Source organism: Podarcis bocagei, assembly GCF_964188305.1.
Source record: "Podarcis bocagei genome assembly, chromosome: 7".
NCBI classification, from domain to species: domain Eukaryota; kingdom Metazoa; phylum Chordata; class Lepidosauria; order Squamata; family Lacertidae; genus Podarcis; species Podarcis bocagei.
The window spans coordinates 24,832,833-24,851,679 of NC_138132.1; the positions used below are offsets into that span (position 1 = coordinate 24,832,833).

The 18,847-nt window shown below is 44.3% G+C and overlaps 1 protein-coding gene across 26 annotated transcripts in view; it reads right to left on the minus strand.

Annotated features, from left to right (window-relative positions):
* Window positions 1-206: 206 nt before the first annotated feature.
* EPB41 (erythrocyte membrane protein band 4.1) overlaps window positions 207-18,847 on the minus strand; it is a 101,156-nt gene continuing 82,515 nt past the window's right edge. For 24 of the 26 annotated variants that reach the window (XM_081201901.1, XM_081201881.1, XM_081201877.1 and 21 more), the window contains 5 exons: window positions 16,665-16,793; window positions 10,615-10,716; window positions 5,779-5,859; window positions 3,774-3,898; window positions 207-2,001 (listed from right to left, as the gene is read on the minus strand). In XM_081201901.1, the coding sequence (XP_081058027.1) occupies window positions 3,803-3,898; window positions 5,779-5,859; window positions 10,615-10,716; window positions 16,665-16,793 (408 nt within the window). In that variant the 3' untranslated portion in view covers window positions 207-2,001; window positions 3,774-3,802. The remainder of the gene's footprint in view (window positions 2,002-3,773; window positions 3,899-5,778; window positions 5,860-10,614; window positions 10,717-16,664; window positions 16,794-18,847) is intronic. The other 2 variants (XM_081201899.1, XM_081201886.1) reach the window with 1 other exon arrangement.

Sequence of the window (18,847 nt, forward strand, 5' to 3'; positions counted from 1 at the left end):
GAAACAGAAGTTGCCAGATCCTTCTATATAGTGAGAAGGTGGGGAGGGGTGTTACTCAGAAGGGTGGTGGGAATGGGAGATAGGCAGATAGCTGAGAGAGCCTCTTGACGACTCTTAACGACTGTAATAGGTCTTACAGGAAAAGGCAAGGGGTGGGAAGGTGAGAAATGGTTTAGTTATGTATAGTGAGATATAGTGAGATGGAGAGGAAGTTCATCTTATTTGTGAAGAACATGTTGCATCCCAATTTGGAATCCTCTCATTCTTCCTACATGGGGAAAACATTTAAAGGAAATGAAGCTGCTTCCCAGTTAAGAGTACTGATGCCAACTACCTTTCGTGAGATTTGTTTTAAAAGTGTACTTTTAAAGTCATAAGGAGAAAAAGTTATTTTGGGTAGAAACAAACCCACACAGAGAAAAACTAACTTAAATCTGCTCTTGTTCTGATTTGGATTTTTTTTTTTATGGCATTCAACATTCTCTAGTGATAGCCAACCAGAACACACCTAGGTTAAGATCCTGAGAACTGCAGCCAATCCTGGGGTTTGTTGTTTCATTTAGCATGGTAGCAATGCAGCCTCCACCATTCATTTCAGCAGCCTTATGCAATAAGTTTTGTACGACCTCAATGACTCAAAGGAAGGAGGTGCAACAGTAGTATGCTCTAGGGACTGTGCACAAGAAGAACTGCAAATTATTATATTGTCTTATAAGGAGCATTAAGTGACTTGCAACATGTACAGGCTTAGTTTTTAACAGCAATCATTGGAAACAATCTACAATACTGATGATGCCTTTGTAATTGCCTGCTTAAAGAATACAGATTTAGGAATGCTGGACTGTCTCTAAGGGATGACTTGTGCTTCATTTATCCCTTCCTGTGATATGTTACCAGTGTGCCAAGTTTAAATAGTGCTTTAAAAACCAATGATTTTAAAACTATGCTACCAAAACCACAAAAACTCAAAACACAAACAATTGGGAAGGAGAAAAAAGAAAATAAATGAACACCCCATCCTATTGTTATAAATTACAGCCTATTTCATAGCGTGTAGAGCCCACACCTCTTAAACACACAATTCTAATAGGCTTAATTTAAGGGAGAACAAAAAGAGGGGGGAAATAGGAGAGTGAATTTACAAGAGATTTAGTATTCCAAGGAGTGCAAAGAAGAAAAAAGGAGAGAGCTGGAAAAACATGGTGCCTTGTCACAATTGATTAAAACCTCTAGAATTCACAGTATAAAAGGTGAAGCATTTTCCATCATTTCTGAATCTAGACTACTACTGAAATACCTGTGCAAATACCACAACCCCCTGCTATATTCAAGCATCTAAGGGGCTGACAAACCAACAAAAAGCAAGGGAAATCCAGAGGAAAAGAGGGCAGGCACATTTGCGCCTGGCATATATAAAATAGCTGTGATTAGGAAATTCTGAATATATCTCAGATCCACAAGAGCCAAGACAAAGCATTGCACAAGTGTTTTCCTGACTTCTCAGGCAAGAGGGGTCACTTCTAGGTCACTGAGACCCCCACACTATAACATGTTCAAAGTTATGTGAGAATGCAAACTGCTTGAGGAGGAAAAGAAGGAAGAAGGGCAATGAGGTTCAATCAAAGGCAATCACTTTCGATAAGCTCTACATGTTCTTTTTGTGTGGGCCTCTGACTTCATAATACAGATCCAGAAAAGGTGGTAGGAAAGGAAATGCAAAAATGCAAAAAGTGGAGTGGGGGATTGCAAAACTGTAAAAAAAAAAAAACAGTACTGTGAAAAGTATGGCATACTGTCGGTCACAATATAAAAATGATAATCAAAAAGGATCCAGAAGAATCCGAAGTAAACATCAAAAAGCACAACTTCCTAGTAATAAATGATAGAATGTTTGACTGAGAGTAAATCTGGCAAGTTTGAGGTCATGGTGCTCCAAGGTTGCTTCCTTGTAATTTTGCTGGTATATGTCGGGTGGCCTTCGCAGACTGAAACAGACATCGCCTAGGGAAACACAAATTTATGCTAAATTACCAATCAGTAGAAAACAAGTCTGAAATTCTGAAACATCTGCTGGTAAATTGTCTGTATCTTCCTGCCCATTGCCATATGCACACATGCACACACCTTTCATACACTGCAAGAGGTCTGTGTATTTAGGTATCAGCAACAAAGTACACACACAGAGATGAGAATTAGTCCCATTCCACTCCATCAGAAGTAGTAATGAAACCAAGCTGCCATGTACCCCTTGTTATATTCTGTGCACATACTACTCAAGTGCTTGAGAATGACTTGTAAGTTTAAATATGCTTTTCAGACGCCAGTTTTATAAGTTTTTGATCATTGCCTCATTATCACATTTTTTTATTTTGAACTTGTTAGGGTCCCTGCCCTAGATGCTTCCTCAGTAAATGTACTTACATTTCCTGTCTTGCAATGAATATGCAGTCCAGGAAAGTTTGCCGAATGCCACTTTCCCACAAACCAGGTTCCCTAAGCTGACCATGATATACCTTTTTGGGTGCATTAATGCATACCTCAAACCTGAGCATTCTGCTCTGTGAATATGTAGCATTAGGAGGCCTCTTTCTACAAGTGCCTAGTTCCTGTTCACTCAGATTTAATAAGCTCTGCTGCAGCCAATCAAAAGTGACTAGACAGAGTAAGCTGAATTTCACTGGTGGAATAAAGTTGGCAAAGCTGTTCAGTTCTCAAGTTAACATTCTTTGAGTGTTGGCAATGTACCCAACACATAAGGGGAACACCCAGTGGGAAACCTGAGCAAGCAGTGTCAAGACTTGTGGAGAGGGCTCTTGCCACACTGAATAGCCCAAGGCAGGAAAGGCGGCTAAAAGGATGGGGCTCTCCCTCCTAAATTCAGGATCCAACTACCAAGCATGGAGGTTCAAAATTACATGTGGGTGGTATGTGATTGTTTGTGGACCAAGGGAGTTCAGAGTTCAGTTCCACAAAAAGCAGTTAGCTTGCAATGGGCACCCAAAATCGTAGTTAAGTCTACAGCAAGACTGCAAACTCAAACAACTGTGAGTTCTATTAATTGCCCATGCACTCATACCACACTAACCATCCATGGTAATAAAATGCAGACACTTGTGATGTATTTAAAAGATACATGACAGCATATGGAGAAGGAAGTGGAACTTTCATTAGCATCCGTTGCAATGTCACGGCAATTGTGGGACAGACCTCTGACCCTGTGAACTTCTTCTAGCAACAACTGTAACAGCACATGAGCTCTTTAAGCAAATCCTTCACTTAGTCACTTTGTGGCTTATGGGCCACATGTAATGGTTTGAGAGCAAGCCCTAGAAGGCTACAAAAGCTGAAGTTACACATTGTCCCTGTGGGCTTTATGTTGTGCAGGCCCAGCCTATTTAAGTCTAAGCATTTAGTGTCAATGCTCTAGTCTTAGTGGCAGCTAACTTTCAAGCAGATTTGAAAAGTTACAACCAGAGCCAGGCTGACCTCTTGCACATGGAAGCACTTTGTCATATATTGGGGCTGGAGTGTTGACCTACGAAACAGGAATTAAAAGTCCAGACCTGGCCCCTCATCTACCAGCTGCTGAGCCTTCCCTGTTAAAAGTCCTGCAAGGACAGAGTCAAAATGTACCAAGCACAAGTTTTGAAAAGGCTTTCCTTGAAAACTGCTAGAAATAAACAACCTTCAGTTGTGACTTAGGTGAAAACCTTGCAACGCTTTATGATGCAGAAGTGCTAACCAAAAAAAAAAAAAGGAAAAAAGAAAACTACCTGATAATATATGTAGCTGGTCTTGTTATTTATTCTGCAATCTCAGTCTCCTGGTGGACAACCACTTTGGTCACAGACATGTCTGGGTGTTGCTCCTTTGCTTCTCTGATGGCCTGTACCAGAACCTGAAGAAAGATGGCATAAAGAACAAACTATCTTGAATCGAGTTTAGGGCAACAACATTTTGCTTCCTATCACGATCTAACTTTACCAACTATTTCCATATAGTAATGAAGGTTTGCAACCTATCATTAGGGAAAACATTTTTGGATCAATTTAGGGCAACAAGGTTGTGGCTTATTTATTGGGTTCTTTTTCTGATCCACCGCAAGGTCACAGGGCAGCTTTCAATATAAAAATATGATATTTAAACCAGTTAAAACAGTTTACAATACAAAAAAAAATAGGGAAGGTCTTAAAAATGTATTTCAGATGTCAAAGGCCAGGGTAATGCAGTGTCTCTTCAGTATAGAATGAAAGCTATGCACTAAAGGTTGGCAGAGTTCAGAATCTGGCTAGAATCTTATCATGGGTGAACTTTCAAATCCCTCTGGAGACCCCAAAGGTCATGCAATATATCTTGCATATTTGATCCGCCAACTGCTCCATTGATAAAAGTGCCAGAAACAATGTGCACATACCGTATTTTTCGCCCTATAGGACGCACTTTTTCCCCTCCAAAAATGAAGGGGAAATGTGTGTGCGTCCTATGGGGCGAATGCAGGCTTTCCCGGGCTTCTTGCAGCTCCGCGCCACCCTCCCGATCCCGGCGCGAAGCTGCGCGGAGCTCCAGAGGGTGGTGCGGAGCTGCCTGTGCTCCAGGGCTTCTTGCAGCTCCGCGCCACCCTCCCAATCCCGGCGCGAAGCTGCGCGGGGCTCTGGAGGGTGGCACGGAGCTGCAAGAAGCCCTGGAGCACAGGCACCTCCGCGCCACCCTCCCAATCCCGGCGCGAAGCTGCGTGGGGCTCTGGAGGGTGGCGCGGAGCTGCAAGAAGCCCTGGAGCACAGGCACCTCCGCGCCACCCTCCCGATCCCGGCGCGAAGCTGCGCGGGGCTCTGGAGGGTGGCGTGGAGCTGCAAGAAGCCCTGGAGCACAGGCACCTCCGCGCCACCCTCCCGATCCCGGCGCGAAGCTGCGCGGGGCTCTGGAGGGTGGCGCGGAGCTGCAAGAAGCCCTGGAGCACAGGCACCTCCGCGCCACCCTCCCGATCCCGGCGCGAAGCTGCGCGGGGCTCTGGAGGGTGGCGCGGAGCTGCAAGAAGCCCTGGAGCACAGGCACCTCCGCGCCACCCTCCCGATCCCGGCGCGAAGCTGCGCGGGGCTCCGGAGGGTGGTGCGGAGCTGCAAGAAGCCCTGGAGCACAGGCACCTCCGCGCCACCCTCCCGATCCCGGCGCGAAGCTGCGCGGGGCTTCGGAGGGTGGCGCGGAGCTGCCTGCGCTCCAGGGCTTCCTGCAGCTCCGTGCCACCCCCCGGATCCCGGCGCGAGGTCCTGCGGGGTCGCAAGGCTTGCAGGCAGCAGCCTGCAGCCCATAAGCTCGGGTGATAGCAGGAAGGCGCAGCGCCGCCACCCCGCTATTCCCTGACCTGATCTGAAGGCTTGGGGGGGAGCAAGCTTGCTTCCCCCCCCACCAGCCCCACAAGCTCGGGGGATAGCGGGGAGGCAGAGCGCCACCACCCCGCTATTCCCGGACCTGATCTGGAGGCTGGCGGGGGGAGAAGCAAGCTTGCTTCTCCCCATCGCCAGCCCTATAAGCTCGGGGGACAGCGGGGCAAGCCGCTGCCCCACGGAGGCTAGAGATGCTGTCCCTGAAGGCAGAAGAGGGAGATGGAACGCTCTGTCTCTCTCTTCTAGCTTGGGGATGGCTGCGCAAACCTGGGGGGGGGGGAATAAATTTTTTCCCCTTGATTTCCCCCCCAAAAAACTAGGTGCGTCCTATGGGCCGGTGCGTCCTATAGGGCGAAAAATACGGTACTCAGAATAGTCACTACACTAAAAGTCTTACTTGATCATGATCAATGTCTGCATCTCCTGTGATGACAATTCTTTTTTCAATTCGTGTTTCTGAAATTCCACCTTTCACAGTCTACGAGAGAACAAACAGCTTACAATGCAACAATGCCAAAATGTTTAAAAAATAGTTTTAAAGAGAAAAACAAGCCTAGTTAATCAATCAGAGCAACCAAAAGGTCAAGTCAGCAGGAATGGTTCATAATTAGATCTAGATTAGATGCATATCACTCTTTGACAACCAAATTCCTATGATTGTAAGCTTAATAGATATGCAAATGATCTTCCTACTGCTGTCACAGGCCTGGTTTGCACATCATGGTGAACATAAGAGAACAGGGGCTCCTGGAGAAGAGACTGCAGTTGTTTCACTCCTTCCTGGTCATTCTGCTGATGAACTGTGCTGAGCTAAGCCATGGTTTGGTTTAGTGTCATCTGAACCCTGGCTCGTGGCTTAACTCTTCCAGGCAAACCATGAGCCATAAGCAATAGGACAAGCTTTGGTTACACCTCATGCTTAGTTTGAAGAGACATAAACCACAATCCCAATTTCCAATGATACTCTATACCAAGCTGTCGCTCGGCTCAACTCAGCACAGCAGCAGAATGGCTGAGAAGGAGCAAAGAAGCTGCAATTTCCTTCCCAGAAGTCCACATGCTTATGCTAAGCCATGATTTAGCTTAGCAAGACATATGAATCAGGCCATAGTGAGAAATGTGAATGGAGTGTGTGATAACTGCTATCACAGGTTTGTTGTGCTTATATGGCTCCCAATGGTAGCTGCGTTTTACACAATTCTTAGCTTGTTCAAACCCACAATAGTGACCAAGCTCTCAGGGACACTATCTCCTTTTTTTCAAAACAGGGATCTGAAATGGAGACATGTTAGATTCCACTCTAGCCTGGGCTAGACTCCTTTGATCCAAAGCTAACATTCAGGACTATACTGGCTCCTAAGAAAAGCAGACTACAGCACACGTAAGAATACATAAAGGACATCAAAATAAAATTGTTTCAGAAATTACTTTTCTCTGCTGACACCCTAACAATGCAAAAAAAGAAAGAAAAAGAAATGGATGAATTTCCATATAGACACGTATCTTCAATGTATGAATAGTTAGAACCGCACTTAGATCTTGCAGACCTTTATCAGACACAAAGTTTGTGTGTCCACTTAATAACTGACCTAGTCATTATAAAGATATACATCTTTGTTTCCTCCTTTCCCTATTCAGTTTTTGCATAAAAAGCTAGTTCCACATTAAGAGAAATAGAGGGAAAGGAAAGACAAAGAGCAAGTACAAAAAAAGAAAGAGCAAGTAGAAAAAAAGTTTTTGTCCTATGGTCTGATAAGATGAATGGTCACATCTACATGGGGGGAAAGTAATATCTGAAACAGTCCTGCTAACATTTGCCTTTCTACTCGGACTACCACCCAATTAGAGAAATCATAGTGGATTCATTGTGTTTTAGTTGTTTGACTACACATACATATGAATAAAAGCAACAGTTTTTATGAAAAAAACATGTTTTAAAAACATATTTTGTTTTTAGATTCTGCAATCTTTCTTTTAGATAATGTTACAGCAAGCATCAATTCCTGATTGAGAAAGAAGAGGGGAATTCGCCTTAAGATAGTGCTTGCAAATACAAGTACTTGTATTAAAAATGATACTTTAAAAAATCCACTGACGATTGAGATGCGTCTTTAGTCCTTTTTAAAAATAAACTTTATCTACTTGACTGAAAGTCACAGTTCCACTTTCAACCAAATTCATGCTAGCAGAAAACTCTTAGATTCAAACACACACTTCTTATACACCAGGAGAACTGGTACAAAAACAAAGAGAGGTAAAGGTGTATAAGCAACAAACCTAGTCATTGAAGGAATGCTGTGGAAGATGAACAGAAATGCTTAACAGCACAATTTCTTCATAATCTCATCATCCTAACCTACTGGCAAATTTATTCGCCTTCTCACTCTGTTAGTCCAAATGAAATGGAGCCCAGAAAACCTTAGATTGTGTATCAATTTGATCCTTTTAATGTCTTTTTGTATGTTTTGTGGTATTTTATGCACTGTGATTTGCTATTTTATAGATTATAGATTAGTAATTCTTTATTGTAATTGATAAGCATAAACTTTTATTATATGCTGATGCTTAATTTTACTGTTTACTATTAGATTTCAATGGATGATTGAATATTGCTTTTTTGATATAAGTTGTTTAATTTAAAAGTTGTTGTGTCTTTTTAATATTGGATCAGATTGTTGCTATTAATGGTTGATGTTTTATTATGTTTTTAAATGTGTTGGAAGCTGCCCAGATAGGTGGGGTATTATTATTAATAATAATAAACATGCTGAAATGCCTTTATCTGTGTTAACACAAGAATACTTCTCCATTATTAAGTGAAACCATGCAACACCTAAACATTAAATATAAATTCCCCTCAGGAGGAAGACATGGACCTATAAATATCCAGTACTTTGGAGGATAAACTGTGGAGAAAGCCATCCTTTAATCCAACAGTGTTTATGGAATTCTCTTTTAAGCTACGTTACACAAACAGTTGCTTATCTTCCTATTATTGGAGAGGTTGTCCAGTGAGGGGCTCCCGAAGAGACCAAAATAAAATTGTTTCAGAAATTACTTTTCTCGGCTGACATCCTAAGAATGCAAAAAAGAGATGGAGGAATTTCCATTTAGACACATATCTTCAAGTATGAATGGTCAGAAGAGCACTTAGATCTTGCACTGAGAGCAGGAAAGATTAGATGAGCCAAAATAAGAAAAATCTTTATAAAGAAAAATGATGGCAACATCAATGACAAGGAAAAGAGAAGTTAGACTATTCATTAACTCAAAGGAACTTGAAACAAAAGACCTTTTTCACTTTACTGGTTTACATGTTTTCAAGCCCTAGGAAAGACTGGTGCTCATTATGTTATTCCTGCCCCTTCCCTTAAGTAATATGTGAACTTGCCCTACCAAAGAGCAACGGTATAAAGGTAGAGGCAATTACTCAGTTAAACCTAATTAGAAGTAAAGCCCCAGAGAAAGAGCAGGCTGAATCCACAGGGTTCTGTGCAAATAATGTCAGAGAAGTGGGGTGGTGATACTTCTCTAAGTGAAACCAGCTTTCATACTCATAAAGATTGTAGACATCACTTAAGTTGCAAGAGTGGCAACTATTCTAGAGTGAGTAATGTACAGGATGGTGACAATGAACATTAAAGCATTCTTTCTGGAACATGGACCAGGATTTCCCTTCCAGGGTCAAGTTAATGGGATTGAGGATAACTGAGATTAGGGAACCATTGAACTGTCAGTCACATCATGCCTCAAAACAGAGAGGTCTTTTAGCTTCCTTGACTAATACATTTCCTTTAAACAAAGCTGCCTTTGAATTCTTTCTGGTGGCTGCCTTCAAGAAAAAGCTTACTGCAGCTTTGATGCCCTCAACTTTGGTGCTTTTCTAACAAGTAGCAGTAACATTGGTGCTGGAGGAGAGCGCATCTGCAAACAAGAGGTAAAAATAATGACTATCTTGTATTTGGCTGCTCTACTACATGTTCGTTTGGGTCAACTGTATTGCAACACACGTGGCATATATATTTTTCTGCCACACATTTTCACAAGTGATGCATCTGGAGAGATCTCCACCAAGTAGTAAAGCTTGCCACATATTGTGAAGACTATCTGGAATTATTTCCACGTGGTATCACTGCACCTAATTGCTACAATGTTTGAAAGCCACTTTTCACATTAGTCATCTGAAATCCATATAGGCTCGTTAACACAATCAGGTTGGTTGAACCATATGAACATTCCAGTATTACAGCCATCTTGAGGGACCGTGGAGTATGGAAGCAAAGTGAAGCAGCTTCTATGGGGGGGACCACATAATGACTGAAGCCTTATCTAAATATATTTGTTGTGCTTTAGAATGACTTGGTATTGGAGATGGCTTTCTGTTTTAGTACTATCATCTAGTGTACAAAGGTCAGTAGTAATCTGTGCTTATTGGCAATCTCTAGTGGCAATTTGTGTTTCTCAGCAATCTCTGACCTTGATTTCTAAAACATAATGGGTCCTTTAATGTAGGCTAGCCCCAGCAGAGAGAATGTGCTAGACACATACGGCTAAACACCATTTCTTTTGCCAGCAACAGTGTGCTGAGCTTGCTCTATTGGTTATTTCAAATGAATCCTGTGTCCCAGATAATGTTAGCTAATGGTCTCTTCTCGGGGTAGCTACCCACTTATTACTTTAACAACATGGAACCTCCTGTGAATAGCTCCCAAATTGGAAACACCTGTGTACCTCCGTGTTGAAAGATGTTCAAAGTGGGGTTAGTATGCATTTCTCCAAGCTAGAAAGATCCAGGTGGGTCTGGTCAGTGTCTGGATAGACCATCTGAGGACAGTATGTATGCTGCCTTGAGTTCCACGTTAGGGGAAAAGGTAGGTTATGTATGTTTAATGAGATTTGTTCCCATCAGCTTCTTTCCATACCATTGGAAAGAAGCTGAAAATGGTAGGGAAAATCCTGTTCAACAGTATTCTGAATACCATTTGTCCTAGATTGAAACCTTCAAGTGAAGCATCACTGGTGACTGTGTCACATCTAGAGTACTGACAGGACAAGTAAAAGGAAGCAGACACGAGCCCTACAGTCAGTAAAACTCTGATGTGCCACAAACTGCTAATCCCATTAGAGAGGGGTCACCCAAAGACAGACGGAGACTAGAGTTTGTACAACTCATTCCCTGTCAACGCAAATAGCTTATCAGTGAGGTCACACACTTGAGACTATTGTATTTTACCTTTGTAATCTGGGTAGTGGTAGTGCTGCTGGTGGTCTCTGAAGTGATGGTCTGAGCACTTAGCAGAACTCCAGGGTCTAAATCCCCACTGCCATCATCAGTCTATGGCAGAGATACATAACAAGTATAAATTATCTCCTTGCTCACCTAGAGAGAGTTGTTTGTTCAGCAGAGAAGGCTATAACGGCAAAGTGTAATGAGCCAGAAGGCTGTTGGTAAATTTGCAATAATTTAATGTTACTAATCAAATCTGCATCAATGTGGCACAGGATTGCAACTAATGGTTGTCTTCACACAAAACATTAAACCATAATTTAGCACTACATGAATTAGATATGGCAAGCCTTAGTGAAGAAGCATCGGGTTTCCACGCTCTCCTTTGCGCCTTCTGTGGGGTCTGGAGGACTTATTCACCAGCAAGTCACAAGAATTAAAAATTTGGTATTAAAAACAGTTAGAACCAAATGGAATCAGGTGCGTCCTGAAAACACATGTCTCAGCTGTCAAAGGTGAGGGCAATGAGGTGCATCTTCACCTTTCACCAAACAAAACACCTCTGTGAGAAAGGAATTCCACAGCTTAGGGGCCGCCACAGAGAATGCTCTTTCAGGTTACCCCTGCAAACTTCCATGGATGATGGAACTACCAGTAGGGCACTCTCTGAAGAACTTAACCCCCAAGAGGGTCTGTAGGGAAGGAGGTTGTCTCTCAGATATTTGGGGGTTAAGGTGTTTAGGGTTCTAAACACTGGTGTGGGCATCCTGAATTGAATCCAGAAACAAACTGGAAACCAGTGCAGCTGTTTTACAGCAGGGGTTATATGAGTTCCAAAGGCAAACACAGTGAATAAACTGGCTGCTGCATTTTAGACCAGCTGAAGTTTCCAAGTCATCTTCACGGACAGCCCTATGTAGAACTCACTGCAATGATCCAGAAGCAACCAGAGCACAGAATACTGTAGTCAAGTAATCTCTACCCAAAAGGGGCCCTAACAGGTGAAGCAAACATAGCTGAAACTCCTAGCCGCAAAGGCCACCCGGGCCTTCAGTAACAATGTTGAATCCAGCAGGACCTGCAAGCTATGAACCTGCTCCTAGTAGTGCAATCCCATCTAGAAGTGGAAGTTTTCCCACCTCCTAGATTCAAGAACTTGGAACTCATACCACCTCTCTTTTCAGGATTCACTTTCAATTTGTTGGCTCCCACTCAGCCTGTCACACCCCACAAACACTTGTCTAGCACCTCAGCTGCCTCCTTTGATTCAGGTGTGTGTGAGAGAGCGAGAGCTGTGTGCCATCTACATATTGAGGGCACTTCACTCCACAACTCCTGATGACAACTCCCAGCAGCTTCACTGAGATCTTAAATAAGACAGAACCCTGCAGGACACTACAGGAAAGCTCTCATGGCACTGAGCAGTGTTCCCCATGACTACTTTCTGGAAACAACCCCGTAGGTAGGAGCAGAACCACAAAAGTATAGTGCCCCCACCCGCCTTGAGTCATTACAGAAAGATAGCATGATCAGTGGTATGGAAAGCCACTGAGAACTGAAGGAGAACAAGAAGGGCCATACTCCCCCGCTGCCCATCTATCTTCTGACAGGTGTCATCAACCAGGGCAAGCAAGGCAGTTTCATTGCCATGACCAGGCCAGAAACTGGACAGAAATGTATCCAGATATTCAGTCTCTTCCAAAGTTGCCTGAAGCTGGACCACCAGCACCATCCTCTTGAGCAGCTTGCCCCAAAATGGTGTATTTGCCACTGGGTGATACTGAATACTTCCAGGTCCAGAGAAATCCAAATGGGGCCACTTTTACTCATCGAAGGTGGCAAGCTGTCCAAGATTCAACAACAAAGTGCATTACTTTTCATATTGGGCCTGTTGCACAGACAATAGCTAAATCCATGGCAGCTGGCCATGAAGACCTCCAGCAAGCGGTAAGCCTGAATGTCCCCATCATCATACTTTTCAGTACAGCTAAGCTAACTGGGTCAGGGAGCAAAATGTCTGGTACAACAATATAATCCGTTGTCAGCTGTGGTCTCTAATTCAGATACTATGCTTTCCATGTTGCATGGGTTAGGAACTGGACAAAACTGCTAAGGTAAGAATTTCTCCAGGTTTTTGCCACTATCTTTTGCCCTTTCTCTTAGTCCTCAGGTAATGCGATACGAAAAGTCCCCAGAGAAAGAACACTTTCCAGTCACATTTCCAAAGTGAACTAGTCTTTCAACAAAAAGGGCTAGATAACTACATAAAATATGTTTTGGTAGCACAGTGCAACCTTGCAACCATTTTTAGGTACAAAGAAAGTTTATGCAGAGCAAGGTGCATCAAAACTCATATGTGCCTAATGTGTCAGAACATCTAAGCACCATCCAAGCAGTGATGCTGCTGTGCAGAAACAAACAAAAAAAACATAAATCTTAATTCAACACCAAGGTTTAATACCTGCTGAACAATAATGCTTTATTTCCTCAGAATCTGGTTAGCGAGCTGTTTGACAAAACTTGTAGCACCCTCAGAGTTACTTCCTTGTTGCCACAATGGTAGCTTGAGCCTCAATCCTGCTTCTGGAGTTGGATAGCCACACAAACATAATGAAGTAAAAGGGGAGACTTGGCTCAAAGAGGATAGCCATAGTATGTGTTGAGGCAGGTGGTCACCTCTTTTTGAAGGGGGGAAGAAAGCTTTAAAAACCCAGATGTTTGTTCCTATGCGAAAAAAGAGAGCTTTTTTTTCTTTAGTGAAATCTAACTACAAACAATGACCTTGATAGTGTATGTGTGCGCGCGCGCGTGTAGTCTAACAATAAAAAAAACTTCCAAGGGTCACCATGACAGATTAGACTGAAAAAATTAGCTATGCACAGGTTCCTTTAGCAAATGGATGCTTAATCTGCCTTTACACATATTTGTGCCACAGTGAGATATCTGCTCATGTACTTGTTCATTAGAATTACATATTAATTAATATTTTACAAGGGTTTGTGAAACTTACTGAAATATCAAATGCAATACCTTCAGAGTGTCCACTAGGTGGAAGCAGCATCCAACAGATATCACACAATTTCCAAGGTTTCAACATATTCAAATATGATGAGGACATTTTAAGCATCTCTCAGGTGGAGTCAGCTCTAGAATGTGTGGCTATTCCTTGTATGGTTGGCACAACATAGCACAGAAATTGTGTTAATTCAGCCAGCAAACCTCCGTGCCAGAGCTGACCAAAACCTACTTATACATGAAGTTACTTATACATGAAGTTGAGAGGGATTTTTATAATGTGAAGCTATATTCAAAACATATCAACCTCTACAAATGCAGATAATTTTAAAACATGTAGTGGATAGCTAAGCTCTATACCACCTATTTAGGAACAGAATTTGGACATATGCCAGATGATAAACGTTATTCTCTGTCAAAAGGCACTCAAAAGGCACTACCAAAATGTTTCACTCAAAAGTTCAAAAGCATTAAAACTAAAAAGGGCCAATTAAAAAAAATTAAATTCATATCCCAACATTCCTCCTAAAGAAACACCAAGAGGAAAAAAATGTTGCATACTACATTCACCAGCCAAATGGGAAATGAATTTAAAAATGAAAAACGTTTTTTAACATGCAGACAGAAAAATAAAAAGGACAGATCCAAGCAGTTCTTCTGAAGAAGTGTATTCCATACAGAAAACGTTGCCACTGAGAAAGCCTTACCCTGTGTTGTTGCTAACCTTATTTTAGCAGGTGGAATGCAGAGATTAGAGAAATACATTAGAGAAATTAGTTCCTAAAGCATGAAGGCTCTAAAAGTCAGAACCAACATGCTGAACTGGCCTGAAACAAATAGGCAATCCATGCTGTGAAGCCAGGACTGGAGTTCTACACTGTCTGGGGCCTCCCTCGTTTAATATGGAAGCTACCACATTCAATGCCAGCTGAATTCCAACCAGACTTCAAAAGGCAGCGATAAGTAAACACATTGCAATAATCTAAATGGGAACAAAGCATGGGTGACTGAAGTAAAATCCTTATAAGAGAAAAAAGGGTGTAGTCAGCTCACCAAGCAAAATGATTAAAAAGAGTGTTCCTCATCATGACTGCCACCTGAGATCAAGGAGCAAGGCAAGGTTAAGTAGCATTCCCATGCTGTATATTTGCTACTCTAAGGGGAATGAAGCCTCATGAAGAACTCTCTAACCCAGTAGAGGCTGGTTCATTAAGATGAACAGGGAAGACTTAGCTACTCCTGGATTCGATTGGGGGGCGGGGGGTAAAGCAGGGTGTCATACTTAAGATACTTCAAAACTGTTGAATGATTGGCTGAAGTATCTGTGTATAGTTACTAAAAAACAGAAGAGATCACAGATGGAACTTTTTGCTATGCCACAATATAAATCCCCAAAGGGTTGAGCAATAGTCACCCACTGCTATCTTCCAATTCTGACCAATCATGTAGGAGAAGAACCACTCCGGAGCAATGCCTCCAAATCCTAACTGATTAAGCTGCCCCCAAAGGATATGATGGTCTATTATATGGAACATCAAAAAGAATGTGCCGGACCACACTTTCCCTTTCAGATAATCCACGAGGGGCAACAAAAGAGGCTGAAATCCCCAAATCTGCCCTGAACCAACTGGACTTACTCTTTCAAATTGGTTTCTCTTAAGAGTTCCTGCAACTCTGCCACCACCAACCACTCAATCAACCTGTCAGTACTGCTCAGTCCAAGTTGGTAGGTCCCCCCCCCCCCATTCAGGGACTTTTCAAATTGGAACACTTTCCCACAGTGATACAATAATCTGAGTCTTATTAGCCTGCCCTAGGTGGCAGGGTTAAAGTGAGCTGGTCATAGGACTCAGATCTTCTCTACAGCCTTGGGTAGCAATAAATCAAAACTCCCATCAAAAACTGACAAGGAGGTGCATTACACACTTCATTGTGGCCTGCAGAAAACATGAAGCCTTGTCAGAGTGAATTCTGACACTGATACTAGTTCACTTTGGGGAACATGGTATTGTATACAGTGGTACCTCTAGTTGCGGACACGATCCGTTCCGGGGTGCTGTTCGCACCCTGAAAAGTCCACAACTAGAGCAGCGCTTCTAAGCAAGTGCAGAGCACAATAGAGCGCTTCTACGCATGTGTGAAGCGCGAAGAATGCTTCTGTGCATGCGTCGAAACCCGGAAGTATACACTTCCGGGTTTGCCACGTTCGCAAGCCAAAAAGATGCAACATGAACCTAACGCAACACGAGGTATGACTGTATAGGGAAAGCAAAACAGACACAAAACTTGGCATGTATATGCTCACACAAGTTATAATGAATGCATGAGGATGAAAACTACATGCATAGAAGCCACAAGCTACTTTCAGTTTTGATACTTCTCCCCAGAAAGTCAATATCCACTGGGTAGGAAGTAACTCCCTCATTAAATTTCTCCTAAAGGGTTAATAATCAAGAAGACAGTTGGAGTATCAAAACTTCTAGAAAGTTTTATTGGGGCTGCAATCTTGCTTTTGAATTAATGTAATATGTTTTAAAATTGATGTAAAGATTGTAAAGGTCTAACGGTTCAAGTTCAATCTAAAGGTTCAGGTTCAAATAGCTGTCTTTGACCACTGCAGCCTCCCCTATTAACGCACATTTTCTTCCCTTTCTTTGTGCCTTCCATGAGTGTTGTGGCTATTGTGCAAGCATAGTGGGCATAATCCTCATATAGTTTGGGAAGCTCTACTCATTGTGATCGATGCAGGGGGGGAAAAGCATTATACCACTCTTTTCTGCAGCAAAGAGGGAAAGCCTAGATGCCATAAATATATGTACAAAAGTCTGAAAACTCAAGCCCGATCAGACTTCCCAGATATGTATTTATGTTTGAGTTTGGTGCAGAAAGCACTGGTGTCAACAGTGGTATTTCTCACAACAATTTAAACTTGTGAAGCTCCTCTCAGGTAAGCTTGTCCCATTGAAATCAAATTTTCTAATTTTCACTGAGACTATTTACACTACAATAAAACTGTACCACCAGATTATGAAACAGCCTACCTGTGCAGCTTCATAAGTTATAGTCTTGGTCTCTGTATGGACAATAGGAACTTCTTTCGTTGGAATTTCACTTTTCACAGTGTTCGACACATCAGAGATAGTAACTGTCTGAGTCTTCACAAGGGGTGGCTACAAAACAGGATTTTAGAGAGAGAGAAATCACATTTAGTACCATTAAACTCTAACAATATTACTGACAACCATTCCAATACTGATCTGATAAAAGCACAATGGACTCCATATAGAAATTTCAATTGCTATGTTGTTTGCACTAAAGGCACATTTTGGAAAGTCATCTGTCAATGTTTGGAGATAAAATACAAATAACATTTTTCCCCTAGCTTCCTGGCCAAATGTGACCATCTGCAAACTAAAATATGGAAACTGTTTCATAGTTAAAAGGGTAAGCCAAATTTAGCATGCGGATAAGAATCTTTATGGTTAGGAGGAGCTCAAGTCTGATTAATATGCTATATTAAGAGATTACAGTAGTGCCCCGCAAGACGAACGCCTCGCAAGACAAAAAACTCGCTAGACGAAAGGTTTTTTCGTCCGCGATTTGCCTCGCAAGACGAATTCCCCTATGGGCTTGCTTCGCAAAACGAAGCTTGCCCCGGGGACAGCGGGTCTTCTCTTTTGAAGCAAGGGGCTGCGGGGAGATAGCGATCTCCCTGCAGCCCCTTGCTGCAAAAGACGTCCGGGGGAAGCGGGGAAGCGAAGCGCTTCGCTTCCCCGCTTCCCCCGGACCTCTTCTGAAGCAAGGGGATGGGGGGAGATAGCGATCTCCCTGCAGCCCCTTGCTGCAAAAGACGTCGGGGGAAGCGGGGAAGCGAAGCGCTTCGCTTCCCCGCTTCCCCCGGACCTCTTCTGAAGCAAGGGGATGGGGGGAGATAGCGATCTCCCTGCAGCCCCTTGCTGCAAAAGACGTCGGGGGAAGCGGGGAAGCGAAGCGCTTCGCTTCCCCGCTTCCCCCGGACCTCTTCTGAAGCAAGGGGATGGGGGGAGATAGCGATCTCCCTGCAGCCCCTTGCTGCAAAAGACGTCGGGGGAAGCGGGGAAGCGAAGCGCTTCGCTTCCCCGCTTCCCCCGGACCTCTTCTGAAGCAAGGGGCTGGGGGGAGATAGCGATCTCCCTGCAGCCCCTTGCTGCAAAAGACGTCGGGGGAAGCGGGGAAGCGAAGCGCTTCGCTTCCCCGCTTCCCCCGGACCTCTTCTGAAGCAAGGGGCTGGGGGGAGATAGCGATCTCCCTGCAGCCCCTTGCTGCAAAAGACGTCGGGGGAAGCGAGGAAGCGAAGCGCTTCGCTTCCCCGCTTCCCCCGGACCTCTTCTGAAGCAAGGGGCTGGGGGGAGATAGCGATCTCCCTGCAGCCCCTTGCTGCAAAAGACGTCGGGGGAAGCGGGGAAGCGAAGCGCTTCGCTTCCCCGCTTCCCCCGGACCTCTTCTGAAGCAAGGGGATGGGGGGAGATAGCGATCTCCCTGCAGCCCCTTGCTGCAAAAGACGTCGGGGGAAGCGGGGAAGCGAAGCGCTTCGCTTCCCCGCTTCCCCCGGACCTCTTCTGAAGCAAGGGGATGGGGGGAGATAGCGATCTCCCTGCAGCCCCTTGCTGCAAAAGACGTCGGGGGAAGCGGGGAAGCGAAGCGCTTCGCTTCCCCGCTTCCCCCGGACCTCTTCTGAAGCAAGGGGATGGGGGGAGATAGCGATCTCCCTGCAGCCCCTTGCTGCAAAAGACGTCGGGGGAAGCGGGGAAGCGAAGCGCTTCGCTTCCCCGCTTCCCCCGGACCTCTTCTGAAGCAAGGGGATGGGGGGAGATAGCGATCTCCCCCCAGCCCCTTGCTTCAGAAGAGGTCCGGGGGAAGCGGGAAGCGAAGCGCTTCGCTTCCCCGCTTCCCCCTGACGTCTTTTGCAGCTGTTCCGAAGTGGGGCGGGGGCGGGGTCACCTGCCCCAGCCGCTCCACTTCGGAAAGCTGTTCCAGGAACAGCTCCATAGGAACCTCCATAGGCGCCCGTCACCTCTCCAGCCAGGAGAGCGCGCGCGGGGCTAAATCAGCCCCCCGCGACCCTCTCCCAGCTGGAGAAGTGACGCGCGCCTATGGCAGGAGCCTCCATAGGCGCCCGTCACCTCTCCAGCCGGGAGAGCGCGCGCGGGGCTAAACCAGCCCCCCGCGACCCTCTCCCAGCTGG